A 27,183-nucleotide genomic window follows, 5' to 3' on the forward strand; every position below is an offset into this window, starting at 1 on the left:
GCTAAACAACCGCAGCAAACAGATTTTACACACTTTAACAACTGAAGGCCAACAGCTGAGTCACATGATCCTGATTAGAACACTTAGGACTCTGCTGAGCTCTGTTGAGCTCTGCTGTTTGCAGGGTTAAGTGATCTGCTGGTGCATGAATTATACGATTATAAACTGGTTAATATACAACCAAGTGGAGCTTACCTTCATGTGATATCTTGATGTGGACTTTTAGCTTCCGCTTACGTAGCAGGCTCTTGCAGCAGTGGATTAGGCATTACAGAGCTTGTTGTTCCAGCCTGAAGAATTTCTGTTTTCTGTTTTCTCTTTTTCCTCCATTTTCCTCTTAAACTCCCACTTGCCCTCTCAGATATGAGAGGACCAAATTTTGTTTAACTGTTCATGTGATATATTTTTTTGCAATGGAGTCCAGGACTGAATCAAATGGAAGGCTATGGTCAAAGGTAGGCAAAACTTCAGTCTGTTAACTTGAAACTGGTGGTTAGCAAGGAAAATGTGTTAGTTATGTAACAGCGTGTTCTTCAGATTCCCTGCCAGAGATTGTGTGATCTTCACTATAGAGTATATGACAATGACAAGTGGAATGGATGTAATCTTGAACAGAAAGCCTCCACAGGGAGTGTGTTATGTGATTTATGCACTGACAGCCAAGTACAATAAAAGAAGTTGACAGATTGTTCACATACTTTGAAAAGTTTTTAAGTAGGCTACCTTTATGAAGTTCTTTGAGTTCTGATATATACGATCAGACACTTTTCTGAAGCTCAAGATCATCCTTAGCTGTAAAAGGGACCAACGCACATTTATTTCTCTTGTACCTTTGTATTCAAGACATTCTTTGGTTGAGGATTAGCATCCACACCTTTCTTTATATTTCTTCAAAAAATGCAAAGGACTTTAGATGCAATGTGTTCGTACATTCTCAGATATAACAAACGCATGTAAACGCAAGATGCCAATGGTTTCTCCACTGGGAAATGAGAGCCCAGAGCTGCCTTCAATAATGTCAAGCGTTCTTCCTCAAGTGTCTCAGAGTGAGAGATTCAGTCACAGAAAGCCTCTGATTCCTTTCCAATATAACTCAGAGCTCCTTGAGTCCAATTCCCCATCTGCTAGTTGTAACAGTTTGAAATGAATAATTGGTGTCGAGTTGCTCGCTTATAGTGCCAGCCTTGCTGCTGAGGGCTGCAGTCAAACACAAAAACAACTCTGGGTGGCTACTTAAAGCATAAGCAGGACTTTGAGTGATGCTGGGAGTTAATCTCAGTCAAAACATTATGAATGCTTGTTGGACTTGTTGCACTTGGCAATTCTGATTCTCTTCAGTCAAGCTAGAATGTCGACATCAATGCCGTATCTGGGAGGCAGTGAGGAGGGGCATATTTAAAGCTGTGGTATTGTAAATATCGTGACAGGAAATTGCAGGTGTGTTCCAGCCTGGGTGTGGAGACAAATACATCCAGCCCTCTCTGCCTCACACACTCCAGGTTGGACAAAGCAGGAGAGGTCAGGAGTACGTTATCTGTACATGTCTTTCACATAAATTCACTAATCAGTCTTCACTACTCTTAGGAGACATCCAGATCTTCACTACGTCAGACACAACACAAGGTAAGAACCATAAATCGATTTTGCAAACATAATTTTCCCTCTCTTGGACTTCTTTCAATTCTTTCAATTTCTTTTAGCCATATCGCTGCAAGCAAGGAACAAGAGTATATATTCTTGTAAAGAGAGGGCTTTTTATGGAGGTTTTACACTAATGTAATTTCATAAAACTTAGAAAGAGACATATTAGGATGCATTTCATGTGTTCATTGTGTATGTTGAGTGAAAGGACACCACCGTGGGTTATTGACAGTGAACCAGTCTTACCTGTCTCAGTAATGGATGCGCCGCTGTTCTACTTTTCATTAGTTATTTGGTCAAGTTTTCAATTATCGTGACCAGGATCAGATTTCAGAGACACAATAGATGTTTACAACAGGGAGTTTCGGCGAAAAGAAATCCTTGACAAAGGTCAATTGAATCAAATGAATCAAACAACATGAGAGATCGTTATTCATCTCCCCATTCAGATCTTTCACATTCGTGGGATCTGGGATTAAATATTAAGCACTGAACAGATTCAACCAAGCTGATTCGTGACAAAAGCATCAGTAAAAAAAATTCAGCTCCTATTTTTCAGTGACTTACAGTGAATTTTAATTTAATTTTATATTAGCGATACAATATTCAGCCATATTGATAGTCTGTAAAGTACAGTGTCATCTTTCCAAGGAATACTGTTAATCTCGTCACAAGGGGATTTGTGATACAGACACACCTGATGAGTGTTGCTTCTTCTTTGGCATTTGATTAGACATAAAGTAACAACTCCCGCAATATAAATATGGGACACATTATTTGTAGGACCAGGCATTAAGCCAACTAAAAACTGTTGATGTATTGTCCTAGTGTTAGCTTAAAGCCCCACCTGTAATGAACAAGCAACAGATTAAACACACGATGAAAGAACAGCACACAAACAGGGCAAACCCATCTTAAACAGACTTTTCAATGTGGCTGAAAGGCATGTATTTTACTATACAAAAAATTATGACTCAGTATGACTCAGTCTCTGCCTCTCGAGCCTCCTCGATCTAAGATATAAAAAGTTAAACATACAAGTATTTTGCAATGGTGACCCAAGTTTAGGTGAGTCGCCTTTTTATCAGATAAGCCGATCACCTGAGCTGCAGTGATATTAATGAAGGGTAGAGTGCAACTGAATTGATCCATCATCAGTCACCGCCCAGTGAGATGAACCTGTAGCAAAGGTTAGAAGCAGCGAACAGAATATGAGCCATAAATCATAGCTGGGATATTTCTCCGGAGAATAGCTGAAACCACAGTTCCTCCAGCGGTAATATCAAATATGGATCCTGTGCTTGCATTCACCATGTGCTGCAAGCAGCGGAACATCTGACTGAGCCAGTTTTGATACAGGCTGTCACCAGTTGCCTGTAATCTTGGCGCTGTGTTTGCTTATCAGGGCTGTTGTTTCCGATATTTCAGTCAAGAGGCAGTTAAGGCATCACTGATTGCAAGACTTGTATGTTGTTATGGCGCCAGGCTGACAGTCATTAGTGGGATTAGAGGTGCCTTGCTGTCAGATATGCAATCTTTTCAAATGGTTCACTTGTCATCTTCCTGACATCTGTTTCCAGTGGAAAGACAGGGAGGTCACGGATGATCAAGAAGGTAGGGGAGGTTGAAAAATTGTAATGTTTCTTCTTTTAACTAATTTCCAGGAGTTTTAACAACTTGTGCTTTCTAATGTGTTACCCAAAGTTCGTCTTAGGTGCATTTATGAGATTTTCAATCATTGTTTCGTTGTACAATTCAATTAAGGATAACACACATATCCCCACCATGGGCGCCATTATTAATTTATTTTCCTTTTTGTTGTCACAATTTACACTTTACAGCCCTTTTCACAGCTGTTGGGCAATTCAGCAAAGAGTCTGTGTGCTTTACCCAGATTCCGCTAAAACTAAATGATGCACTCACATACACATAAATGTGTGTGTGATTGTCTGTACATTACCTTGCACATACGTCAGGCCAACAAAGTTCATGATTGGTTAACAAATGGAGCATTAAGCAGCCTAAATGTACATGAAGTGGTAGAATCTGATGCTTTCTATTCACTAGTTATGTGACTTCTCATAGTTACAGATTTGTGCATCATGTAAGTGTTGATGCTATCATGTAAAAATTTATTTTTGCCGATTTGTCATTAAAGTTCCTAAGCTACTAAAGTTTCTTATGTACATCAGACGAGCATATAACGGTGTTTGTTTCCATTTACGTTTGTTTCAGTTCAGCAAAATGATGAATGATGTCGATAAAGATGCTTTTAGACATGTCAGTCGAAAGCCAGGCCTGCAGATGTGGACCATCAATGTGAGTCAGCCCTTGCATCCCACATTGCTGTGCACGTTATGAAAACAGATTACATTGTTGTGCTTTGCGCAAGATATGTCAAGCTCAAATCTCCCTTTTGTGTTGAGGTTTAAGGTGCTGTTGTTGTCTTCATTTAGAACATGCAGATGGCTCCTGTTCCGGCCAACGCCTTTGGCAACTTCTTCGAGGGAGACTGTTACATCGTTCTAAATGTGAGTTTATTACTGGCTTTCCAGAGAATTCCGAAAAGCCTGAAAATCCGCATTGGTAAGGCATGAATGCAAGTTTAATACCTGTCTCTCATCATGATTTAATGACAATCACCAGATAAGCCAGAATAGGGGGTCAGGCCAGTCCATTGATATCCACTACTGGATAGGAAACTCCTCCTCTCTGGATGAACAAGGCTCTGCAGCCATCTACATCACCCAACTGGACGAGTATCTGGGTGGGAGTCCAGTGCAGCACAGGGAGGTGCAGGGCTACGAGTCACCAAGGTTCAGGAGCTACTTTAAAAGTGGCCTGATGTGAGTTCAAGAAAGGGGCGGGTGAAGTGGGGATGGTGAATGATTCAAAGAGTCACACACACACACACACACACACTAATTTATCTTGTAATCCTCCTGAGACATGGCTCAAAACACTAATCCCTCTGTATGAAATGATTATGACACAAAATACATTTGTTTTTTTAAGGATTAGCAAAGAAAAACACCATGTTCTCTTACCATGGTTTATTAACCTTTAAACCTTGTGTTTTTGTGTCATGGTGGTTACATAAATTTCAGAATTAATCTCACTGTCTTTTCTGCCCATCCCGCTTTGAGTCTTTATCCTTCTTGTTTTATTGCACTTGAACTTTGGTAATGTACACTCATCTGTTCGCAGCTACAAGAAGGGTGGAGTGGCCTCTGGTTTTAACCATGTTGACACAAACTCCTACAACGTCCTGCGTCTGCTGCACATCAAAGGGAGGAAGCAGGTCACAGCAACAGAGGTTTGCAGATGAAAATATGTTTGGATGATACAGGGTTCAGCGTTGTCTTCTCAGTACCACCCACCGTTGCCATCCTGGGCTTTACACAGAAACACTACCGACGTGTTGGCACTCCTATCAACCAAATTATGGCACGCTTGTTGTCATAGCTGTTACTGAAGGTGTTAATAGCCTGAGAGTGCTGTGATTATGTGATATTTTACTGAGATTAAGAGAACACATAGTGCCTGTTCAAAGTCAGGAGAAGGATTTGAAAGCTCCCCACAATGTTTATCTGTTACCTTTCAGGTTGAGGTGTCATGGAAAAGTTTCAACAACGGAGATATATTTCTTCTGGACATCGGGAAAGCTATTGTGCAGTGGAACGGCCCCAAGAGCAACAGGAGAGAGAAGCTCAAGGTAATCCTGCACACCCAGCAGTGATACAAGAAGCAGTCTTTGTATTTACCACATTGAAAGCAGGAGGATGAAAGAGCGAGGTAAAACGGATCCATTGCAAGTGGAAGTCCTGCATTTATTACATATATTTTTAAAGTATAAATATATAAAATATATATAAATATATCTTTAAAGTATCAAATCATCTTACATTTTTAGTGAGTAAGTAACATGCTTGTTGTCGTACTGTATGGAGAATAAGTAATTTCTATTTTATGGATTGACATGTACTTTGCACATTAAGTTCCTTCATTTCAAATGTTAAAATGTGTTCAATTCTATAGATAATAAGGCCCTGATAAGGCCAATTTAAAATGCTTTTTAATAGCATGATTTGTTGATAACATTAGACAATTCCGAATAATGCTAAAGATAACACAATTATTGTTATTTAAGACATTTATAACCACTTAAAACAAACTTATATTTCTAACAACAATCACATCCTTTCGTAACTCACCTGTCATATCTCTGTTAAAAATTCAACAACCTTTTTTATTGATTTATTTTTGCTTGTACATGAAGATTAAAACCTGATTAACTTTGCACTTGGTAATGGTTAACTATGCTATTTGCTCCATTATTTTAAATGCGTTTAATAATTTACTTGTGAATTTACTGTTTCGGAAGTATAGCATAAAAACACACAAACATTAATTGCAGCCACATCAGATCACAAACTTTCCACGAAACACATTTGATAAAATTGGGCTTCTTTTTCTCCATTAAAAGTTTGCCTTTGAATGTAGGATATAAACCTTTTTGTCCACCTTGTCAGTACACAGTGCTCATTACATATGAGGGACATGTGATACGTGTAGCTGTCTAATGATAAGTGCATGATAAAAGACTTAACCTTAACAATGTACTGTTCTTGATTTCAATTTAGAAATATGTAGCTAAACAGCCTAATTTAAGAATCCCTTTGAGACAGATCCAATTCACAGAGCTTGTTATTTCTTCTTCTTTTCTTTTCAGGCAGTCTTGTTGGCTCAGGACATCCGGGACAGGGAGAGAGGAGGTCGTGCTCAGATTGGTATCGTTGAGGGAGGACAAGAAGGAGACTCACCGGAGCTGATGAAAGCCATGACGGCTACGCTCGGCCAAAAGCCCAGCCATCTGAAGGAGGCTATACCCGACGACAAACACGACCAGATGCAGAACGACAACGTTAGACTCTACCAGTAAGGACACAACTGCATCCATCCATTTCACTTCTATCTCAATATTTTGAAACTATTTGGGGCAATCCAGTTAACGCACACTTTATGTTAAAACTTTTCTGTCCGCAGTGTTTTTGAAAACAGTGGGAATCTGGTGGTGCAAGAAGTGGCCACCCAGCCTCTAACACAAGATTTGCTGTACTCCTCGGTAACTCCCTTCTATCCTTTAAACATGTTCTTTAGATTGTCCTTTAAAGGAAACGAGTTCGGTCTCATTGGAAACGGTTTCTTATTTTTTTCTGTGTGTTAGGACTGCTACATTCTGGACCACAAAGGCCACGATGTGATGGTCTGGAAAGGCAAACAGGCCTCAAAGGAGGAACGACGGGAAGCTCTGAACAGGGCAGTGGTAAGTATACAGAGAGATAATATACAAGTACAAAATGCATCTTAAGATCTTTCACTCTAAACTCTAAACACAAAGATTTACCTTCATCCAACATTTTGGTTTTCTTTTGTCAGGATGGCCAAGTGCAGTACATCAAGTTTGACAGACATAATGCAAATATTTTTAAAAAATCATTTTGGAGACGTTTGATCACCTCCTTTGTTCACTGATCTTTTCCACCAGGGCTATATCAAAGCCAAAAACTATCCATCCAGCACTCAGGTGGAGGTGATGAACGAGGGAGCAGAGTCAGCGATGTTTAAACACTTGTTTAAATCCTGGACGGAGAAGGGGCAAACTAAGGGTCTGGGTACCACCTACAGTGTCGGAAAGATAGGTAACCTCTCTAAGACTGTCGTTCAGTGTACATCTGGGTCAGTCAGTTTGTTTTTCACCTGTTTTATTGGAGAGTTTTGTGGTTAATCATGGATTTAACTTCTCGTAATCAATAATAGTAGATCAAGTGTACTAATCTTCATTCATAATTGTTTAATTACGTAATTACATGTACTTTGGCGCACCTTACAGCAAAGGTTGACCAAGTGAAGTTTGATGTGAAAGAGCTCCATGCCCATCCTGAACTGTCAGCAAAGCAACGCATGGTGGATGATGCATCTGGAGATGTAAAGGTGCAAAAAAAACAAAACTGTGCAGAAACATACACTATATGGCAAAAATTAATAGAAAAACCACCCCATATACATGTTAAACCTCAGTGACATTGGTCCAAGTAAAAGAGAAAAAGAAACATCTCTTTTGTTTGTTTAAGGTGTGGCGCATTGAGAATTTGGAATTGGCTGAAGTAAACCCAAGTACCTACGGACAGTTTTACGGAGGAGACTGCTACTTGGTGCTGTATACATATCAAAGATCAAACCGACAGCAATACATTCTTTACATGTGGCAGGTCAGTTTCCTTTATTTCTCTCTGTCTTCTTCTGGCTTTGTCAAGCACCTGCTTGGTACTGATGATTTTTCATCTGCTTTTCATCAGGGACGTCATGCCACTAAGGATGAGATCACTGCATGCGCCTACCAGGCTGTCAGTGTTGATAACAAGTACAATGGAGCCCCTGTACAGGTCAGGGTGGTCATGGGAAAGGAGCCCCGCCACTTCCTGGCTATTTTCAAAGGCAAACTCATCATCTATGAGGTGCGATTTTCATAAATTTTCACAGGCACATAGGTGATATTTCAAATGTGTGTGCAACTGCAGGAGAAAAACTTTTAAAAAGTTAAAACTGGAGGAAGTGTCTTGTGTTCCAACATTAAAATACAAAACCTAATACCACATGGATACAGTTATAGCAAGAATACACTCACAAAAAAGCTCAACAAGGGTTGAAAGAAGTTGTATTTGCATGTTTTTTCTCTATGTGTCTGCAGGGTGGCACCGGCCGGCCTGGTGTGGTAAACCCTGAGAGCAGTTCCAGGCTCTTTCAGGTGAAAGGGACCGCTGAGCTGAACACTAAGGCCACCGAAGTGATTGCGAGGTCATCATCTCTCAACACCAATGATGTGTTCTTGTTGAAGACTGATAAGACATGCTTCCTGTGGTATGGAAAGGTACGCACCGTACGGCTGTGTAACAGGCTTCAACATGTTGGCATGAGCTCCTTTTAAAGAATAACAAAGGGCTGTTTTGTGTGTGCGTGCACTTGTTTGTTTGATGCCTGCAGGGCTGCAGTGGGGATGAGAGGATAATGGGGAGAGCTGTATCTGATGTGCTGTCCAGGCAGGACAAGCAGGTGGTGATGGAAGGCCAGGAGCCTGCTGATTTCTGGGTAGCTTTGGGTGGAAAGGCCCCCTATGCCAGCGACAAGAGGTAAATTCAGACAGCAAAAACATCACACTTTTGAGTTTTATGTTTTCATTACACTACAAATCCATTTCCAGGGGATTTTTTTACTTTTTGCAGAACATCCAAAAGGCCTTTTAATCATGCTTTGAACCATTGATAAGCTTAAATTTAAATCTGCATCTGCATGGATTATTATCACATAAAGGTCAAGGGAATATACTCAGTGCCATTCAAGGTCATTGAAAAGCAGCATCCATCAAAATAAAGAAAAACAGAGCATATCGTGCAGTTGTGGAAAAAGGATGGAAAGTTCTGTGTCATTTCAGGCTGCAGAGGGAGGAGCTGCCTCACAGTCCCAGGCTGTTTGAATGCTCCAATCAGACGGGTCGGTTCAAGATAACAGAGTTGTATGACTTCGCCCAGAGTGACCTGGACGAAGAGGATGTCATGCTGCTGGACACCTGGGAGGAGGTTAGGGTTTGATTTCTGCAAATGCATGCAGACACGCACCCCCTGCGCGTTGCCACGCTGCAATTTGTCCATCTCTTGTTCTTCTTCCCTCTTCTCTGCATCTCCTCAGCTCTTCCTGTGGGTTGGAAACTCAGCAAATGAGTACGAGACCAAAGAGGCGTGGAACAGCGCACAAGAATACCTGAGTACCCACCCAGCGGGCCGCGACCCAGACACGCCCGTCATCTTCATCAAACAGGGACATGAGCCGCTCACCTTCACTGGCTGGTTCAACGCATGGGATCCTCATCAGTGGAACGTGAGTTTAATTGCACGTGTTTGATCTCTCTGAGAGGCACCAGAGAGAAGTGTTATTAATAGACTAATACAGTATGATCAAGGCATTACCAAATTCTGCTGCATCAACATGCCTGATTATGGAAATGAGCCACAAATATCACATGAATGGTACGAATAATCTTGTGCGAATGAATCATCTTTGAGATTAGAAAGAGCCTTCAGCCACATATGGATGATCTGATAGGTTGTTTGATGATGAACAGGACCCTGCATGCAAGCTAATTCTCAATCCAAGTTCACTTGATCTTCTCAGCAGGGAGGAAACTCCTACGAGCAGATGAATCAAAAATTGAATGATGCAGCATCTATTTCACAGATCACTGTTGTAAGTGATTGACTGACTCTAATCCTGATCATAATTGACAAAATAATTCATATAATTGATCCAACAACATGCAATAATGCCACTAACCTCTGAGTCTGAATTTCTCATATCTGAAGGACATGAGCAAGACTGACTTGCTTAAGAATCGTACAGAGATAGATGGAAGCGGTTACAGGGCTCCGGGAGGCCCCATGACTTCCCCTCTCGTCTACAGGCCCCACAGAGCTGATATGTCACCCAAATCCCTCACTCCCACCAGCCCATTTTTCCCGAGATCCCTGTCCTCCTCAGCTGGTGGCGGTGGGATGTATCTGCACCCTGAGGTCCTCGTCAACAAGTCTAGTAGTGAGCTTCCGCAGGGAGTGGACCCCAGCCAGAGAGAGGTGGGTGTACAGTTACAAATCTAGTGCAAATGACACAAAATTGTCATGTAATAACAGTTTTAATTGCCTAAAAGTGGCAAGCATGGATGAATTAGGGCTACTGGGCCAAAGTCTCTGATGAAAACTGCTCACATGACCTGCTGTCAGGAGTCTTTTGATACTGAGAGCCTGTTTTATTCAACCAAATCCGGTCGCAACACACCAAGACTATAAAAACACTCCTTTAAAATGGACCTATTTATATCACCTGTGCTTTAAGAAATGTGTACAGTGTTAATCTGAAGTGTCAGGAAACTTAAACCGGAAGAGAAGATGGGCTTCACCTGTAAAGTGTCACTTATCGGAGACACACGGCAGCCAAAGACTAATGTCTCTGTCTTTCTGTAATCCATAATTATAGAAAGAGACTAAATACCTGCACAAAGGGACTGCAGAGAAATAGAGAATAACTTGAGACATAAAACCACAAAAAAGACACAAAATCCTTGCAGAATAACAGAAAGAAAACTGAAATCAGACTCAAAATGTTTACAGAGAGAAACATAAACAAAAGACAACACAAAAGGCACGATGTAGTACAAGAACACAACCAGAAAGATACTAAATAATTACAGGGAGACACAAAACTACCAGAACGATAGGTTGTGTCTCCACCTGTCCGTCTTTTTAACACATAAGGAGGGATGTGGACTTCTCTTCTTAGCTGTCATTGTCCTGTACTGTATCCTACTGTAATATCACGTTGTATCCTATAGAGGTCAGCCTAACTGTGTCCCACTCTCTGCTCTCTGCAGGACTACCTCTCTGATGAGGATTTTGAGAGCCTGTTTGGCACAAATCGCTTAGACTTTCAGCGCTTGCCAAAGTGGCGTCAAAATGACCTGAAGAAAAAAGCAGGGCTCTTCTGAGGAGGATTCCACGGCCACAGAAGCACCGTCAAACCTGTCTCAACGCAATCCTAACTTAACCAAATACTTTCATCGCCTGAGAACCAAGTTGTAGTGATTATAGATGTGAATTTACTTATTGATATGACTGTTATTCAAAAAGTGTCATTTCAAGGATATGACTGACACTTTTATTTATGATCTTGTTATAAATACGCATGCTTTGTATTCATGAATGTTTGACAATGTTTCATGCTGATCAAGTTTCCCTTGCATTTTATCATCACATACCATTAATCACTTAAGTAATAAACACAGAAAACAATGACTGACTGAAGACTGGTTTTATTTTGAGGACTAGTGCAAACCCAGACAGGAGACATGGCAAACTGAAGGCACTGAGGCTGTTACGAAAAAAAAAAAAAAAAAAAACCCCAACCTGTAACTTTAAGTAACAATGCATTATGATTTATTAACTTTTGATCAGACCTTAATTTTGCTTAGACGTGCTCCTCATGTTAATAGTCATAAATGAGGGTTAGATGGCATCTTTAGACGGCTGTTTAACATCTGCAGAGTACTGCATTCAAAATGAATGGAGACATAAAACATACACAAACACACGGACCAAACATTTACCCTTTGAAGATCAACAATCACTACAGACCTCTGTGATCATATGAAGTATAAATCAAGACTTGTTCTAGTCAGTTAAAGTAGCAAAACACAAAAGTGGCTGAATGCTTGTGTCAACAAATACCTTACTTGTTTCATGGGTAAGATTTACAGTATGTCACCCTAAAAGTGAACGCCAGAAAGCATTCGGGAAACTGTGAAATAATAAGATACTGCTCACAGACTGCACAGCCAGTATACCTGAAGCTGCTAGTCACGTCAAACTCACATTAATTATTACACCCCCTCCCCTTTAGCAACTACAGTTTAATGACTGCCTTTAAATAATTCCTTCTCATTTGATACTCATTCACCCACGTTTTCATTCATCCTCTACAGGAGCTTTCAAACTAACCGTTAAAAACGTTAAAATGACACAGCCACAGAAAGTCTCGGTGACCACAGTTTATCTGCAGCTGTTGTTCTTTGGCTAGAGAGAGAGAGAGATAAAAAAAAAAAAACCTTCCCCCAAGAAAGACGCTGCTGGTAAACCCGTTTGAGGTTTATGCTGCTGAACCTTAAAACTGGATAAAATCACTTGAGAGTTTGGAAGAAAGCTGTTGGTGGGCTGAGGAGTTTCTCCATTTGAGCCTACTGAGCATCCAGGAGCATGAGATGCACGAACACTCCAGCAGAGGGGATGATGTCGCCTCTCTTGGTGAGCAGTGGGACATGCCGATATCCTGAAAAATAGGAAGTGAGTTTTAACCTTGTCAGCAAATGAGGGTTTGATGTAAGGAAATGAGGGGGGGGACTCAACAGCTGAAGTCATGTAACTGAATAAATGTTGTCACAGAGGACTGATAATGCAAAATTAAATAATCTCATGACTGTAATTCTCAACAACAACCTTTACTTTGTACTTTAGAATTTGTTGAACAGCGTGTTTTTTCTCTTTTTTTCAGTTTAGTTTCTTGACATTGTAGGCTAACGTCTAGTCTTGAAGAACTGTTGTGTCTTTCCGTCTCTTCTTCACTTCTTACCGTTCTGAACACTGGTGAGCGGCAGACAGTACTGCCCAATCAGATCGTTCGGGGACGTTGAGTCATAGTCCTCCACCACAAACTGCACCACAGCTAGCTCTGGGACATGGATGACAAACTCGAATCTCTCGTTCCACATCGGGTTGAACCCTGAAAGGATGGATACTGGGTTATCAGCATGCCGTATAGTTTGAGAAACACTCTGCTCTGAAAAGAGCCGAACTTATGCTCACCGTTGTTTTGAATATAGTGTGTCTCCTTGCTGGCGTTATCTCTTGGGACGCCGTAGATCTCGACTCTGACCAGAGGGTCCACGATGGACTTGTTCTTGTCCTTGTTGAGTTTAGGCAGCTGCTGAGCTGAGATCACCTGTTGCATTCAGAGACAGCATGAGATGGATGATCTCTTTTTATGTTCTGACATGTATGAGCTCACTAGCTCAATAGAAGGACAATGTAATCTACAGTATTTTTCACTGGACAGTAGTTGTACAACAACAAAGGCACGGAACAAAGCCAGATTTCATCCGTTGGGTACACCACTGGTTTCTACTGATACAGTCCAACAAAACGATGAATGGTTTTGCGAATCACAAAGTTAAGGCTTGGCAAGTTCAGATCGACTATCCTGCAAAATCTTTCAAGTGGTTTCCTTGCTTTCATTTATTGTATGAATGTAACTGAAAGTGCACTGCTTTTGTTCTCCATGTCGGCAGAGGCACTGCACTCTCACATAACTGATACAACATGAGGTTCACAACTAAATAATCATAAAATTGAAAAATTTTGCCATCGGCCAGTGTTATACTCGATCTTTTTATCAAAACAAGAACTATCTTCAAGCCCGGTTTCAGGAAAACCGATGATGCTCTTAATGATAAGGCTCTTTTGAGGTTAAACTCTCACCATGACATTAAAGTTCTTGCGCTTTAGCCAGGGCCCTTTGGTAATTGTGTTGGGATTGAACTGAGAGGACAGGCTTCTCATGTATTCAGGTTTCAGGATGTAACCACAAAATCCATTCGGGAGAAACCGGCCCTGGTTTAGGTACATCTCCTTGGAGGGAGTCTGGAAGTTCAGCGCCACTAAAAAAAAAACAAGTCAGACACAATTGTACAATTAAACTTTTACTTTGCATTTAGTCTGCTAATGACCGGATTTCTGCATTGAATAAATTAACGCATACCAATCTGGCAGCCAACGTTCCACATGGGCACAGGGTTATAGTTGGAGGAGTCCGTTCTGGAGCCAGCAGGGTAGATCCGACTGAGTTTGTCCATGTTGTGATGGATGTAGGCAGTGGCTGCGAGAACACATTGAAACATTTACTCTGCTGTTTTCTTATGTAACTCTCACATCTTTGTCAAGCAAGATGCAGTGTTTACCTGAGGTCTCTGCCAGGTTGAGTGCTTTCCCCTCCTTGAAGGACGACATTTCATAGAAGGCCTGGTTGTCTCTGGCATGTTCAAAGCCGCTAAAGTGGACACTCTTGCAGTAGATGACGATGTCTGAGAGCTCTTTTGCAAGTTTAATCTTTGATTTCTGAAATGGAGGGGGACACAGACCAACATGACATCTGAGACAAAAACTAGCTTTTCATTCACTTACCAAAGAAGCAGAAAGCATTTGACCCACCTTTGGTTTCGCTTTTTGACCATTCTCCTTATAGTCTGCAGCCTCGTCCTCCTCGGACACCGTGTCTTCCTCTACGGTGGTGTCATTGGTGAAGGCTGCATCCAGCTTGTTCAGTCGTTTTCCCTTGATTAGGAACTTGCCCTTCAGCTCCTGAACACACGCACCCAAAGTATGTTTTCGTGTTTTGTAGTGCAATTTCTAAAACCTATTACTGTGATAACAAATTAGGAAAACCTATATTTTTCTTTTGTAATTGCAAAGAGTATGAACTTGTGGTTGCTGTGGCTCTCTCCTTCCCAATAGCCAATGAAAAAAAAGGAAAAGAATTCTGCAATGTATGATAAACATTTCCTTTGAGGTTGACAATGCCGCTGGCATTCATTCCATCGGAGCCACTTTGAAACAGTTGTTTTAAATTTTTCCTTTATAGGAGTTAAGATATTTTAGATTTTCAGCAAATAAATCCAATTAAAAGTGGCATCTGTAAAATGCAGATACAGAGACCAACATTTGTAGGGTTACTGTCACTTTAAGAGAAACAGAGCTCACTGAGAGAAGTGTTTAAAGAACTTGTTCAGCTGGGTGCTTCCTCTACCTATGCTCCACCTCTCAACCAAGTCTCATGAAACTAGAGCTGGTGGTTTTGTCTCACTCCTCTGCCTCATCTCTTGCCTTGGGGGAGGACTGAAAATAAAGTCTCTGAAATGGAACAAAATGCCCTAAATGAATTCTTTAGAGCAGGGGTCTTCAACGTTTTTCAGGCCAGGGACCCCCAAACTGATGGAGAGTTGGAGCGGGGACCCCCCTACTATTAATATGGCATACAATTGTGTTTTATATTTAACGGGGCCTAGTGCCGTTTATAAATATAGCTACTCTGTTATTGTACATTCAATACTAAGCTATTCAAATTATACACAGGTTAATATATTCATGTTTTTATTTTAAACATGTGCAAGGCACAGAGTTGCTGTGCCACTGCCATTTATAAACAAACATCTTGCATACAACACTGAGCTATTCAAATAATCCACAGATTTTAACTTTAAACATGCATGTAGATGGGACAATGAATCCTCAAAGCATCTGTGGATGGCACACGTTTGCACAAAATTTGTGAGAAAAAACTGTTTGAAAAAAAAAAAAAAATTTTTTTTTTTTTAAATGTTAAAAATCGTCTAATCAACCAAAGATTTCTCGACCCCCCTGCAGTACCTCCGCGGACCCCCTGGGGGTCGCGGACCCCCTGTTGAAGACCTCTGCTTTAGAGGAAGACAAAAAGAAGAGCGTGATAATGTTTTCAATGTCTGAGAACAGGGAGAAATGCCCCTGTGTCGCAGATAAAAACAAAAACAAAACGGACACAGATGTAAGTTGCAGTGTGAAGTCCTTGCATTCCTGTGGATCACAACTAAATCCAGTTCGCATACAAATCAAATTCCAGCTGCCAAAAACCTCTCAAGGCATTTTCACAGACACTGCTGGGACTTGTTACCAAATCTTACAGCTACGTATTATTTAATTAGCCGTAAACACAAAACTCAAGATCTTCAGACTCCCAGTCTGTGTAGAAAGAAAAAAAAGTCATTTCTGCTTTGATAATGTGTTAGTGGTGTATTTAATGCTCCTATAACGAGGACGGGTTTCACTTCAATCTAACCAGTTTCCTTTCTCAGACACATCTGAGTCACGTAAACAGGAAAGTGAGAAATCTGGCAGAGTGGTTTATTCATTTAAAAGGGATTTCAAGAAGTGCTTCCCCTTTGGAGCCTTTTTCAGAAGATATTTATCGCGACTCTCCAAACCGTGACTATAATGTGATGTTTCAGTGAGTTTGGACTGAAGCTTACACACCTCAGGTGAAGGGAAGTTAGAGGGCATGCTGTTGCCCAGAGGCTTTGTGACCAAAGCATCCCCCAGGATGGAGATCAAGTGATGAGCCATCAGCTTTTGTTGGTCCACTGAGCAGTGGTTCTCCAGGGACAGAATCACTGGGAAGTCAGAAGTCTGGGAAACACAGCAGACATTATGAAGCTGAAGCCAAGAGCCTTTTCCCGTCATTAGGCAGGCAAAAAGGCAGGAAATTAAATGCAACAACTGATATCAGCAGCCTCATTTATTCCGTCGCACAGGTAATGCAATATCTCACATACTTTGAAGGCGTAGTCTTTGATGGCTTTGATGACGTCTCTGAAAACCACTTTGGATGTGAGTGTGTAGCCGTGATAAATAACAGGCTCTCCGTTGGCTCCGTTCCAACAGTCGAGCTCCACACAGCGGCAACTCTTCATCAGTGCTCTGCGAGGAGAACAAAACTTTGTTACCATCTTCTGGGAGAGAGGGAGCCACCTTTTTTCCCCACCAGAAATATAAAAAGTTTCAGTTCCTCTGAGCAGGAACTATTATTCCAGTACAGGAACAAATTTCAGGTGGCATGAACCTTCACAGGCCTTCGAAATAGGCCTTCTCAGATGGCCTAATCATTTTCCCGCAGCTTTGAGCGCTCTAAAAAAAATGTAGCCAAAGTTATAAATATAGATGTGGTTGTCTGATACAGAAACAGTGACCCCGATGGAGGAAACCAAACTGGTTGCTGCGTTGTTGTTTATTGTGTAATCCTTCGCAGCAAATCTTACATTACTGATCATTTAGAGAGCAACAGGCTGCTTATCTTTGTCTTGCTTTTAGTCAGCTCCCAGATGCCAGTCGGAGGAGATAAAACTACCCTATATTCCCCTGAAAATGTCCCTGAAAGAGGTCATGAGGGTGCCTACCATGCAGTCTGCGAGCAGGCACAAAGGTGCAGGTCACTTTATAGATCATGCAGCAAAAAAATGCCCATTTTGAAGCCTAGGAGTTGTTGGGGTGGACTAACACAAGCCGACAGATTAAACGTGTTTGCCTCATTTGGTCCAACTGCAAGCATTAGTGCTTGATGCTGATTTTCTCTTCACTTAACATTTTAAAATGCTTACTTTATGTAAGCCTCTGTACTGCTGGGCCCTTTGAGTTGATCCTCCATCAGGTAAGTGTTGTGAGAGGATGAGATGAAGTAATGGTTGAGGGGCTGGCTCATGTCCTGATACACGGGTTTGTGCGCTGGGTTGAGGATGGACCCATCCTCATGTTGGAGGTACATCAGGAAGCCATCTTTGGTCATGTGCCTCTTCTGCTTTGCTGTGACGAAGGACAGAAGGCAAGGACAAATGATGAACATGGCAAGAGGAACGGGCCACGCAGAGCAAAGTTAAACCCAGTGAACACCCTCAGTGACCAACGACCGTGTTGAGTGTTAACTCTACCTGCTCCATTCCTTTCATATTTCTCAATCAGCTTGTGAGCAGCCTCCACCGTCACCTGCTCCCTTTGCTCCTTCAGCAGGAAGTTCAGGAGGTCTCTGTCGCTCATCTGACCTTCGGTTTTGGCGTATGTCTGATAGATCACGTCGATCTCCTCACGATGTGTCAGCAGGTCATAGAAGTGCTCGATCTCAGAGCCTTCCAGGGTACCTGAATTTGACTTGTCACATTTCTGTGCAAAACAACGACACATTCAGACAAAAAAACATTTAATCTGACCAACTGCAAATTTTTGAATGATATTTTTTACTCACCTTAAAAATGTCCTCCGCATAGCTGTCGTCGACTTCAATGTTGATCTGTCTCAGGAAGTGCTTCAGCTCCTTCAGGGTCATCTTGTTGTCATCGTTCTTGTCGGCTTTTCGCATGCAGTTGATGATCCAGCTGGCATTTAGATGTAAGGATTTGGCTCATTCGCAAGAACAGACAAACCTTGTAAAACAAGTGTGCCAACAGGCTTCCCTTTCAGAGGCTGTAGTAAGGATACTGCTCGCTCTTCTGCTGGTGGCTGAGATTGTGCAAATTGTTGATGACCTTCTCCAGGCTGGCGACCCACCGACTGGCCTCCTCTCCAGTGGCTGCCTTCAGGTCGAGGTTCTTTTTGCGTCCCTTGAAGATGATGGAGAAGCATTGCTCCTCCACTCTGGAGTCAGTGTACTTTTTAAGGCCCTCGGACTGGCGGCCCTTACGCACTGATTCAATGTCATCGATGGAGACTGTTCAGAGAGAGCAGGGTTTTGTTATAAAGTTTGGCTGCAGAGACATCCCTGTGACTTGGTTTGATAATCACTTGAATTAACAGAGATCAAGTCTAAACTTCAAATGAGCCAAATACAATGTATAAATCATCTAAATTATGACTTGCTATGAAGACCTTTGGGAGAACGTGAAGGCAGATAGATCACCTGGTGTCCATTTTACCCCCATATCTTAACTTCACATTATTACAGTGTTTTAGGCAAAATTATAGGTGCAGATGTGTGATAATAATAAACAAATAACAACTTATTACAACATCCATCACATTCTTTTGTCATTTAGCTTCAAATTTGCAAAGAAGAGCAGTCTCATACTTTTAGAGCTGCAGTGTGTGACTGCATTCATGATGGTGAGTGTTAAAGATAGATAAGCATTTGGCTATCAGTAACAGTTATCCCTTGATGCAGCACGCTTTCCTTGACATGACTGTATCTTGTGGCAGCAGACTGCTTCTGCCAGTGGTCACAACAGAAGATGTTTTAACATCTTATCAACAGGAAGGCTTTTGCTTTAGCGTGGCAGCTCACTTCATTGGCCTTCACCAACAAGTCTTAAGCAAAAAGCACATACCTCTGAGACCTTTTGGCATTCTTGATCGCACTTGACCACAGTCAGTAGACAATAAAAAGCATTATTGGTTACACGAGTCCGAACTACAACAGTCATGCTGCAGGCCATAAAACTAAAACAACAAGAAACAAGATTGTGAAATGTTAGACTGATCTGAGAGAGACTGCTGGAGTCGAGCATTTTGGTCTATTTTGGTGGCTATTTTTGGAACAACTGAAACAAAGAATAATGAGCTGAGTCACAGCGAATACTTTTTGACCAATCGACTGACTGAGCGAAGTAGACTGGGCTTTTCTGTAAGGGTAGTTTAAAGAGGCAGGAGCTGAAACAGACCATCTCGACCAGAAAATGGTGCTGTGGCAGCGAGCCGTATCAGGAAGAAAAAATGTCTTGGAATTCTATGTGAAAACTTTATTTCATGACGTAAACGTGAATATGAAATCATTAAAGTGTAAATTAACACAGTTGCTCTTTAAGTGATCACAAAGAAGACTGAAAGAAAAAAAAAGGACTGAGACTTGAACCTATAGACTCTCTCCATAGGTCCAGCTGCCAAACACATTACAAAAACGTGGTTATCAAAAAGCAGCAGTTTTGATGAAAATGAGCCCTTTGAGGGCTGAGAAAAAAAGGGCTTTTTGGCCTCAATTTGTTGTAATCTGCTAAACACTTCTTTAAACCCCCCCCCCCTTAAAAAAATTCATTTGAGATTTGATTTCTCACTTTAAAAGTCTAATCTTGTTGTCCTAGTCTAACATATGTGAGCAACAGATAAGCATGCAAAACAACTGGGCAACATTTATTGGGCTAAAATGCTTTGATTTACCACCCGCACAAAGACAGAAAATGCCACAGGTTTCTGCACATATGGCCTGTCTCAGCCTATACATTTCGGGCCAGCTCTATTATTGAGCAGCTTAATGTATGGAAGACCATGCATTACCAGCCATGATGCAATCGTGCTAAATGGCAACAACCGCCCTCGTAACAAAACACCAAAGAGTGGAGGCTTAACTAAGACGCCATGTGATGCAACTGGACTACAATCACAATGTTTCTACCCTTTACATCCCAAGAGCTTAATGAGGAGCGACAATTGTTCCTCTGAGAGTCAGAACTGTTTGCGGTAGGATGACTCTAAAGGTCAGACTAGAAAAACATTAAGGGAGGGGGAATGGTGAAACCCAATGCAGCTATCAAAGCCCTCAACCTCAGCTGACTGCTGGATAAACGTCACCTTAAAAGTTCTCAGCTGACAGGGAGTGTTGATTTATTCAGTATCTCCAAGAAAACACTCTGCCAACGCAGAGGTTGCGAAAATTGGACCAATTTCATAAAATCCCATCTGGAGACACTGACCACAATGTCAGGGTCATGTCATCCACGTCACGCAAGCATTGCTCGAATACCAGAGGAAATATTACACAAAGACGGGGTTGTGGCAGTCTGACAAAGTTCATGCCGCTGTTTGTGAAAAGTGTTTTTCTCGAAGGGGAAGAAACAGACAGGATTCAGTTGTCAGGTCGGGGGTTGAGTTAGCTATGTCAGTGTGTGTGTGTGTGTGTGTGTGTGTGTGTGTACAAACAAACTACCAGCAGAACTGAAATCAGCCCCAACTGTAAGCACTTTTAAATCCAGGTTAAAAACATTTCTCTTTCGGTGTGCTTATGGTTGAGTTTATATTTTTTCTTTTTCCCCTCTTCTTTGATTGATTTTAATTTTTATTCTATTTTTTTTTATTCTCTTTAAATTGCTTGTTTTCATGCTGCTTTATGCTGTTCTTTTAAATGCCCTGTCTTTATGTAAAGCACATTGAGTTGCCTGTGGTATGAAATGTGCTATATAAATAAAGATGCCTTGCCTGGCCTTGCCTTACAAACTTTAAAGTCAAGTTAACATTCAGTTTGGGCGACAGTACGCTCTCAAAATGTAGAGGAGAATGATGTACAGAATACAAGTTGGGGAATTAATCAGGGACATCAGAAACCAAATACTTGCCCTACCTTTTGGTTTATCTTGAATATAAGACAACAAATATTGTATGCAGATAATTTTACTGATGAATGAGATTTCTGAGTAATCGCAACCTTCTCTGCTACAACAATCTGACTGGCAGTAGCATGAGGGTGTGAGAATAACTGTGTTGGGGAAATGATAAGCACTGCATGCCATTAAAAAGCAAGAGAAACTGACAAAGATTCTTACAGACTGTCTGGAGTAGATAGAAATGCACAGGATTGTGGATAAATGAAGATACATGCATACATAGACTGCTGGGTATCAAAAAAATCTGTCATTACTTTTCAAATTTTGGTTTAGTAGAAATGTCTATTTTTGGTCTTTTTGTTGGCCAGCTTGTTCCAGGGAGGACTTGTTCTACAGAACAGCTCATCATATAATTTGTTCATGGACTGGGTCTTATAGGCTGACCGGTGCACATCTGATGAATCATGTAATCATGATAGAGCAGTATATCCTTGTTGTTCGTGAAAAAAGTGCTGTGGTGTATCACCAAATTATTGTTTGTGTGAATAACCAACACTTTAATCTGTTCTTCAGTCAGCCAGGATAGATGTTTGTGTATCTCACATTTGTGAGGAAAGAGCGGTATACAGCCAATCCGTCTGCTCTGTTTTGTACAATGTGAAATATTGGAAGTTTTTCCAGACCATTTCAGTGATTAAAATCATTACCACCAAAGGTTATGTCTAAAGAAAAAGCCTGTTTTAAAAGTGTTTTCTGGACCCTGATTCATCCAAATGTTGGTGTATCTTCCACACAGACAAGAAGGATTCTCTCACGATGGTGAACTCACAAAAGCACCGCAAGGTAACACAAGCAGGATCATAGATTCAATAATTTCGATTTTAGATAAAGAAAGACTCCACAGGTTTCTGTCCTCCAAAATGGAGAGCCAGCAACAGGTGTTGTGTATAAAACAGAGACCGAAATAACAGTCTCGTTACAGTCTGGACTGACGGTTAAAATATGACATCAACTTCTTTACAACGTGTAGACTTAACAGTCTCCACTGGTAAAACAGAGCAGCAGTTAAACCCTGACTTAAAAAGTGGTTAATAACAGTAAATACTCTGGTCGCTGTTATGACACTGTCTTATCTTGGCCCATCATACTGCTTACTGTGGATTGCTCTCACGAACAGGAAAGCAATAAAACGTGCCGCTTATTTCCGTAAACAAGGAAATGCCTTTGGACCACTAAGCCCATCTCAACGCGGTTGTGGCCACGTTAAAAATGGCTCGTCTGTGTTAGTTCATTGCTCAGGCTCGGGGCAGAGGTTATCAGCCCTGGCAGTAATTGCTGGGATGGGAGGGAAACACGCGCTACCAGAAATCCAAACAACATGTATGCATTCACACCCTGACGGCAGATCACTGAACCCAAAACTCACAAACAAATAATCTCTCACGCACACATATTAACAAACACAGGGTGAGGCTAGAATTTTCCACCGTGACTTTGGCCACATCACAGCATCTATGTGAGCCGTTTCCATTCCTCCTCCGTCTATTCTCACATATGAAATTTCAGGGGTGCGTTTGTGTGAGCGCTGTAAGGCAAGAAGCTTTTGTTCAGATCTGAAAGGCGAACCCTAACTTGACAGCATAATAGCAAACGGTTGCGCAGGTCAGAAAGGCATTGAGAAATATTGGCCCAAGTTGAATTATTTACCTTTACAAGACTTCTCCCTTTTTTTAAAAAAAAAACATGCACAAAATATTCAAACACGCAGTCCAAAAGCTGATGAAACTCACAGGTCTGGTTTCGCCTGAATGTTTTCTTGGACTCGTGCCACAAGGTCCTACAGTCCTCCTCCAGTTTGTAGAAGCGATTCTTCTGCCAGGAGTTCGAACGAATCTTAACCAGCTCTCCTCCAACCAGCAGGAACATAAGATCTGCATCTCCCTCCAAACCTGAGGGGGAATGGACAGAATGGGCAATCACAATAGCGTCATGAATTCAGATTGCATCAGACACACCAATCAGGCAAACGAGTGAAAGGCAAAGTGAAAGATTATCTTGTTACAGCCCAGTGTTCAGCTGGGAAAATCTTGGGACCTCCTGGGATGTCACTCTGCCACGAACCTCTCACCTGACAAAGCAATTCTACTGTGATAAAGGATTTCAAATGACTTTATCACCAAAACTTTGGCTTCATAAAAGCAGTAACTACTGAAAATGAAATGTTTGAGATGTTTGAGACCATCTTTGTGTCAGAAGTGGGCTTATTTTTACATGTGCGACTATCTTCTTCTTTCCCAAAGTTTAATTTCTTGTAGCTTATCAATACAATATCAAGCAACCAGGCGGTAAAAAAAACGTTCTGTATCTGGAGAGACTTCATGTAAATCGGATAAGAATTAAGCAAGTTGCTGATAATGATGCATGGCAGCAAACATCAGAGGACAAAGAAAAACAGTATCTAGATTTTCTATTTCCATATATGGAAGGAGAGCGGAAAGGTTAGTTCACTTTGTCGGGTGTAACTCCACTGATTAGCTCCTCACTTCAAGAAGTTTCGGCACTACACAGCTTAAAACACTAGCTTGGCTATTACATGGGATTGCTTCCATTAAAAGTCAGCAAGATGTATCAAACTCGTGATTTTAACGGTATCTTAACACTTTTTTTTTTCTGATGATGAACTTGAAACTAAGCACTTCTGCATCCAACACGACCTGTTCTTCTGCAGAATGAATATTACAGCCTTCAGGTCATCAAGAGAGTCATCGGTCAAGTGAAGCAAAATGCTGATTATGGCTTTCAGGGAAAGGTGTGGGATATCAGCTGAAAGAATGATTCATAAGTCGTGCTAAGACACTCCACTCAACCATAATAATATTGGCAAGTCAGTCCTTAGCTTTTCCATCTGCAAAGCCTTTGTGGGTGTGACTGCACTTTGCACGGGGACTTGAACTGATTATTAAACACAAGCCACTCTGTACCAGAGAATGAGAATCAGCAGTGAGCTGAGGGCATTTGAGGAGAACTACAACTCTGTTGGGAGTGGATGAGGCTTGTAGGCAGGGTCACAACATTACAGACATTTTTTCCACAGATTGAGCCACAAACTCACAAGGCTTACAGAGGCTGTTTATGAGTCTCTGGCTCCTCTACAGACAGGGAGGGGTCATGGGCACAAGAGCGTTAACACCACCTCCGCTCAGCCCGGCTGTCTGATCACTGGTGTTGACTCCGTCACTGCAAAGTGGAGGCTTCTTCCTGTTCTGATATTTACTTCACCTACTTTACCTACCTTTACTTAAAGAAGGGGGCACATGTTTTGAGTCGCCCACCAGCCTCATGTTACAAAAACACCCTCAAAAAGTTGTATGTTTCTTATTAGAGACACTCCCTGAATCGGATTAATCGGTTACAGATGTAAGGCTAAGAAGATCTAAACCTGCACTGTGTGTGCACTCTGTAAGGCAAGCTAGGGCGGGGAAACTCCAAGAGTAAAGGTTAAATAACACCCGGAGGTGCTCCTAAGGAATGAGGAGTAAGGAGTTTTCCGCGAATTCACGCCCAGAGAAGATTAAGAAAAGCCTCTTTAAAGGACAGTGCCACACAAGCACACATGTTCACTCAAAGCAACACAGACACCCAGTCTATCCTCGCGAGGTTACATGTGACTGTTAGAATTAAGAACTTCCCCAAATCCAAGTTACTCAAACATAGCGTGTGTGTGTGCGCCTGCATTTGTTGGCAAAGCAAACAAAGCGCGCGTCACCCTCAGCGTCGGGCACATATTGGAGCTGTGGAAGTGGACTCACCTAGGCGTTTTCCATTCTCCTGCGCAACTCTTTTCAGGTGCTCCTGGAAAGCCTGTTCCTCGGATTTCGTCCTTTTTGGACGTTTGTGCAAACAAGACATCACAGACTAGCGTTTCTGTTTAAAACAATAACTAGTCGGAGTTTAAACTGAGCTCGGTGTGGAGGAGAAGCAGGCACCACATCGTTTCTCCCCTCATGGGGCGGGTCTAAACGCATGTATTACCCTGTTATAGCAGCTATATCCCCCGCAGCGACTGGTGAATTGGTACTCTGGAGAAGACTTTGAGCACTGCACAGGGAAAGTAGCGTCACCTTTAATTTTATCTTGACTGGTTAATCTTAGTCTATAAGAGGTGACTGTCTATGTTTAGTTCTGTTATTCGTTTCAATAACGTTTCATTCCAACCAGAATGACTTTCCAGTTGTTATAAAAAAAAAGGATAAAAATTATGTTTTCCGCATGAACTCAACCGCATATGCCCCCCTTTCTGATTCTGAACAAATCTAAAAGCGAAAGCATTTCAAGCTACACGTGTTAATCGGTCAACACACAGCTCGTGAGCTGTGAAATGGCGCCACCCTGTGGTAATGACAGAAACTGCAATACGTTTTTAAATGCACAATTGAAATGTGACATATTTTGTAATCTGGCCAACTCATTCATCACCAGGACACAAAGCAGATCATTGGAATGCGGTTTTTAAATTCGCTGTAAAGGGAAAACAAAAATAATCCCTGTGTGTCTCTGGTGCCAGATCAAAGATATATAAATTTCGGGGCACTGATTTGTTTTCCCATGTTTAAATTCATCAAATGTGTCTAATTGTTATCTATCTGAAGAATGCAAACAAAAAAGAAACGAGAAAGAACTACGTTACCATGAGGAAGTAGCCTCACTTTAGGACTTAGATAAAACACTAAATAAACAGGTAAGTAAATAAATGAAAGAACACACACGCACATACATATATATGTATATATATATATCTATATAGATATATGTATGTATGTATGTATGTATGTATGCAGGTAATTGGGCAGTAAATCTGTGCCCTATTACTGATAAACTCACCATGTTTCCCAGTTTTGCCATTTTTTTCCATTCTGATTCCAGTCTAAGTCAATCACCACACACTGCGTTAAAGAATGCGTCCACTCTGTGAGCTCGCGTGGAATTATCCCGACCGTGTAACTTCTCTTCTCGTCCTGTGCGGGGAAAATCCACCTCTTGTCTCCCTCCGAGCATGCCCACACAGTGTACACTTGATACCAACTTCCAACCCTGGGCTCTTATATGCTATACAAGTCCACACCCACTGGAACACCAGTTTGACAAGAATACCACTGTGCCTGTCTGCTGTCATGACTTTCAGTCATTCAGCTACCTGCTTACCAATGAGCTACACCTTTGAGAGGAATTTTACCAACACAGCCTAAAAATAAACACTTAGACAGTGCAAACCTTGATAAGTTACTTTTGCACTTTAGTAGGCTTTAGTACAGTTACAATAATGTTATTGTGCAGTTTTATTTGGCAGCTCAGGAACGATTTGAGTTATTTAGGGTGTTGCCTTAGGCTGGCGCAGACCTGCCTTTTCAGGCTGTTAGTCTGTTTCCACCTCTCACCTCCTACCTACTTTCACCTGTAGCCTAATATTATCATCACCACACATTACATTGTTTCTATAGTTATCCGTACTGTAATGACTTAGGTCTTTACACCATTAAGAACTACTGACAGTGGCTGAAGACTTTAATCTTTACAGTCATTTCAGCACAATGCTTGGATGAGAGGTGGAGATTTGTGTTGGCGACACTTGAGGCAACAAGTTAGATGAAGCAGGTAAAAAAAAAAAAAAACAATGTACATTTGGTTGTCAGACATTCAAAATAAGTCTTGGGAACCTGTGGCAGGACACTCAGAAGCAAACGTTCGAAGCCTATCCTGTGTTTATACTTCTTTTACAGGCTTCTGCAGAGACCCCTATTTATTGTTTGAATGTGAAATATGAAAGCTTTGACAGATGCCTGCTTGCTCCTGTTGTTTGTTTTGTTATATGAACTCCTTCTCTTGGAAGTTTCGGGGGAAAAAAAGTCAGACAAATTGTAAAGTGGTACAAATTGAACTCAACAATTGCCTCTTTTAGAATCCCACTTGAACACCACATGAGCCGACAGACATAATCAAAGATTAGA

General features: G+C 41.4%; 2 protein-coding genes across 4 annotated transcripts; one reads left to right on the forward strand and one right to left on the reverse strand.

Moving 5' to 3' along the window:
* Nucleotides 1-1,498: 1,498 nt before the first annotated feature.
* Nucleotides 1,499-11,644, forward strand: vill (villin-like). 2 transcript variants are annotated; one of them, XM_075452724.1, is made up of 20 exons: nt 1,499-1,623; nt 3,877-3,960; nt 4,098-4,172; nt 4,288-4,487; nt 4,849-4,957; nt 5,246-5,356; nt 6,374-6,579; nt 6,688-6,766; nt 6,869-6,967; nt 7,190-7,343; nt 7,535-7,635; nt 7,776-7,913; nt 8,001-8,159; nt 8,393-8,572; nt 8,686-8,831; nt 9,134-9,278; nt 9,388-9,576; nt 9,871-9,942; nt 10,059-10,325; nt 11,120-11,644. In XM_075452724.1, exons 2-20 carry the CDS (start codon nt 3,886-3,888, stop codon nt 11,231-11,233), a joined length of 2,619 nt encoding a protein of 872 aa, XP_075308839.1. In that variant the 5' UTR covers nt 1,499-1,623; nt 3,877-3,885; the 3' UTR covers nt 11,234-11,644. The 2 variants fall into 2 exon arrangements, with proteins under 2 accessions (XP_075308839.1, XP_075308841.1); XM_075452726.1 differs by having other exon boundaries at nt 9,874-9,942.
* Nucleotides 11,542-26,282, reverse strand: plcd1a (phospholipase C, delta 1a). Of its 2 annotated transcripts, none has more exons than XM_075452728.1 (15): nt 26,060-26,282; nt 22,969-23,127; nt 18,351-18,579; nt 18,118-18,247; nt 17,807-18,035; nt 17,480-17,681; nt 16,658-16,802; nt 16,359-16,511; nt 14,505-14,654; nt 14,255-14,411; nt 14,056-14,172; nt 13,776-13,954; nt 13,104-13,239; nt 12,871-13,020; nt 11,542-12,570 (listed from the first exon to the last, which is right to left on the reverse strand). In XM_075452728.1, exons 1-15 carry the CDS (start codon nt 26,088-26,090, stop codon nt 12,479-12,481), a joined length of 2,259 nt encoding a protein of 752 aa, XP_075308843.1. In that variant the 5' UTR covers nt 26,091-26,282; the 3' UTR covers nt 11,542-12,478. The 2 variants fall into 2 exon arrangements, with proteins under 2 accessions (XP_075308843.1, XP_075308842.1); XM_075452727.1 differs by lacking the exon at nt 26,060-26,282 and adding an exon at nt 24,988-25,192.
* Between the last annotated feature and the right edge of the window lie 901 nt (nt 26,283-27,183).

Source organism: Odontesthes bonariensis, chromosome 20, assembly GCF_027942865.1.
Source record: "Odontesthes bonariensis isolate fOdoBon6 chromosome 20, fOdoBon6.hap1, whole genome shotgun sequence".
Lineage (NCBI taxonomy): Eukaryota > Metazoa > Chordata > Actinopteri > Atheriniformes > Atherinopsidae > Odontesthes > Odontesthes bonariensis.

Bases quoted from the DNA above. Each gene is read 5' to 3' on its own strand.
- vill (XM_075452724.1), top strand. From the start codon at position 3,886: ATGATGAATGATGTCGATAAAGATGCTTTTAGACATGTCAGTCGAAAG. The intron at 4,173-4,287 runs GTGAGTTTATTA...GACAATCACCAG, and splicing joins ACTGTTACATCGTTCTAAAT to ATAAGCCAGAATAGGGGGTC. The intron at 10,326-11,119 runs GTGGGTGTACAG...TGCTCTCTGCAG, and splicing joins TGGACCCCAGCCAGAGAGAG to GACTACCTCTCTGATGAGGA.
- plcd1a (XM_075452727.1), bottom strand. From the start codon at position 25,087: ATGTCTTGTTTGCACAAACGTCCAAAAAGGACGAAATCCGAGGAACAG. The intron at 16,512-16,657 runs GTATGTGAGATA...TGTGTTTCCCAG, and splicing joins TCAAAGACTACGCCTTCAAA to ACTTCTGACTTCCCAGTGAT. The intron at 12,571-12,870 runs GTAAGAAGTGAA...CCTATTTTTCAG, and splicing joins GCTCACCAGTGTTCAGAACG to GATATCGGCATGTCCCACTG.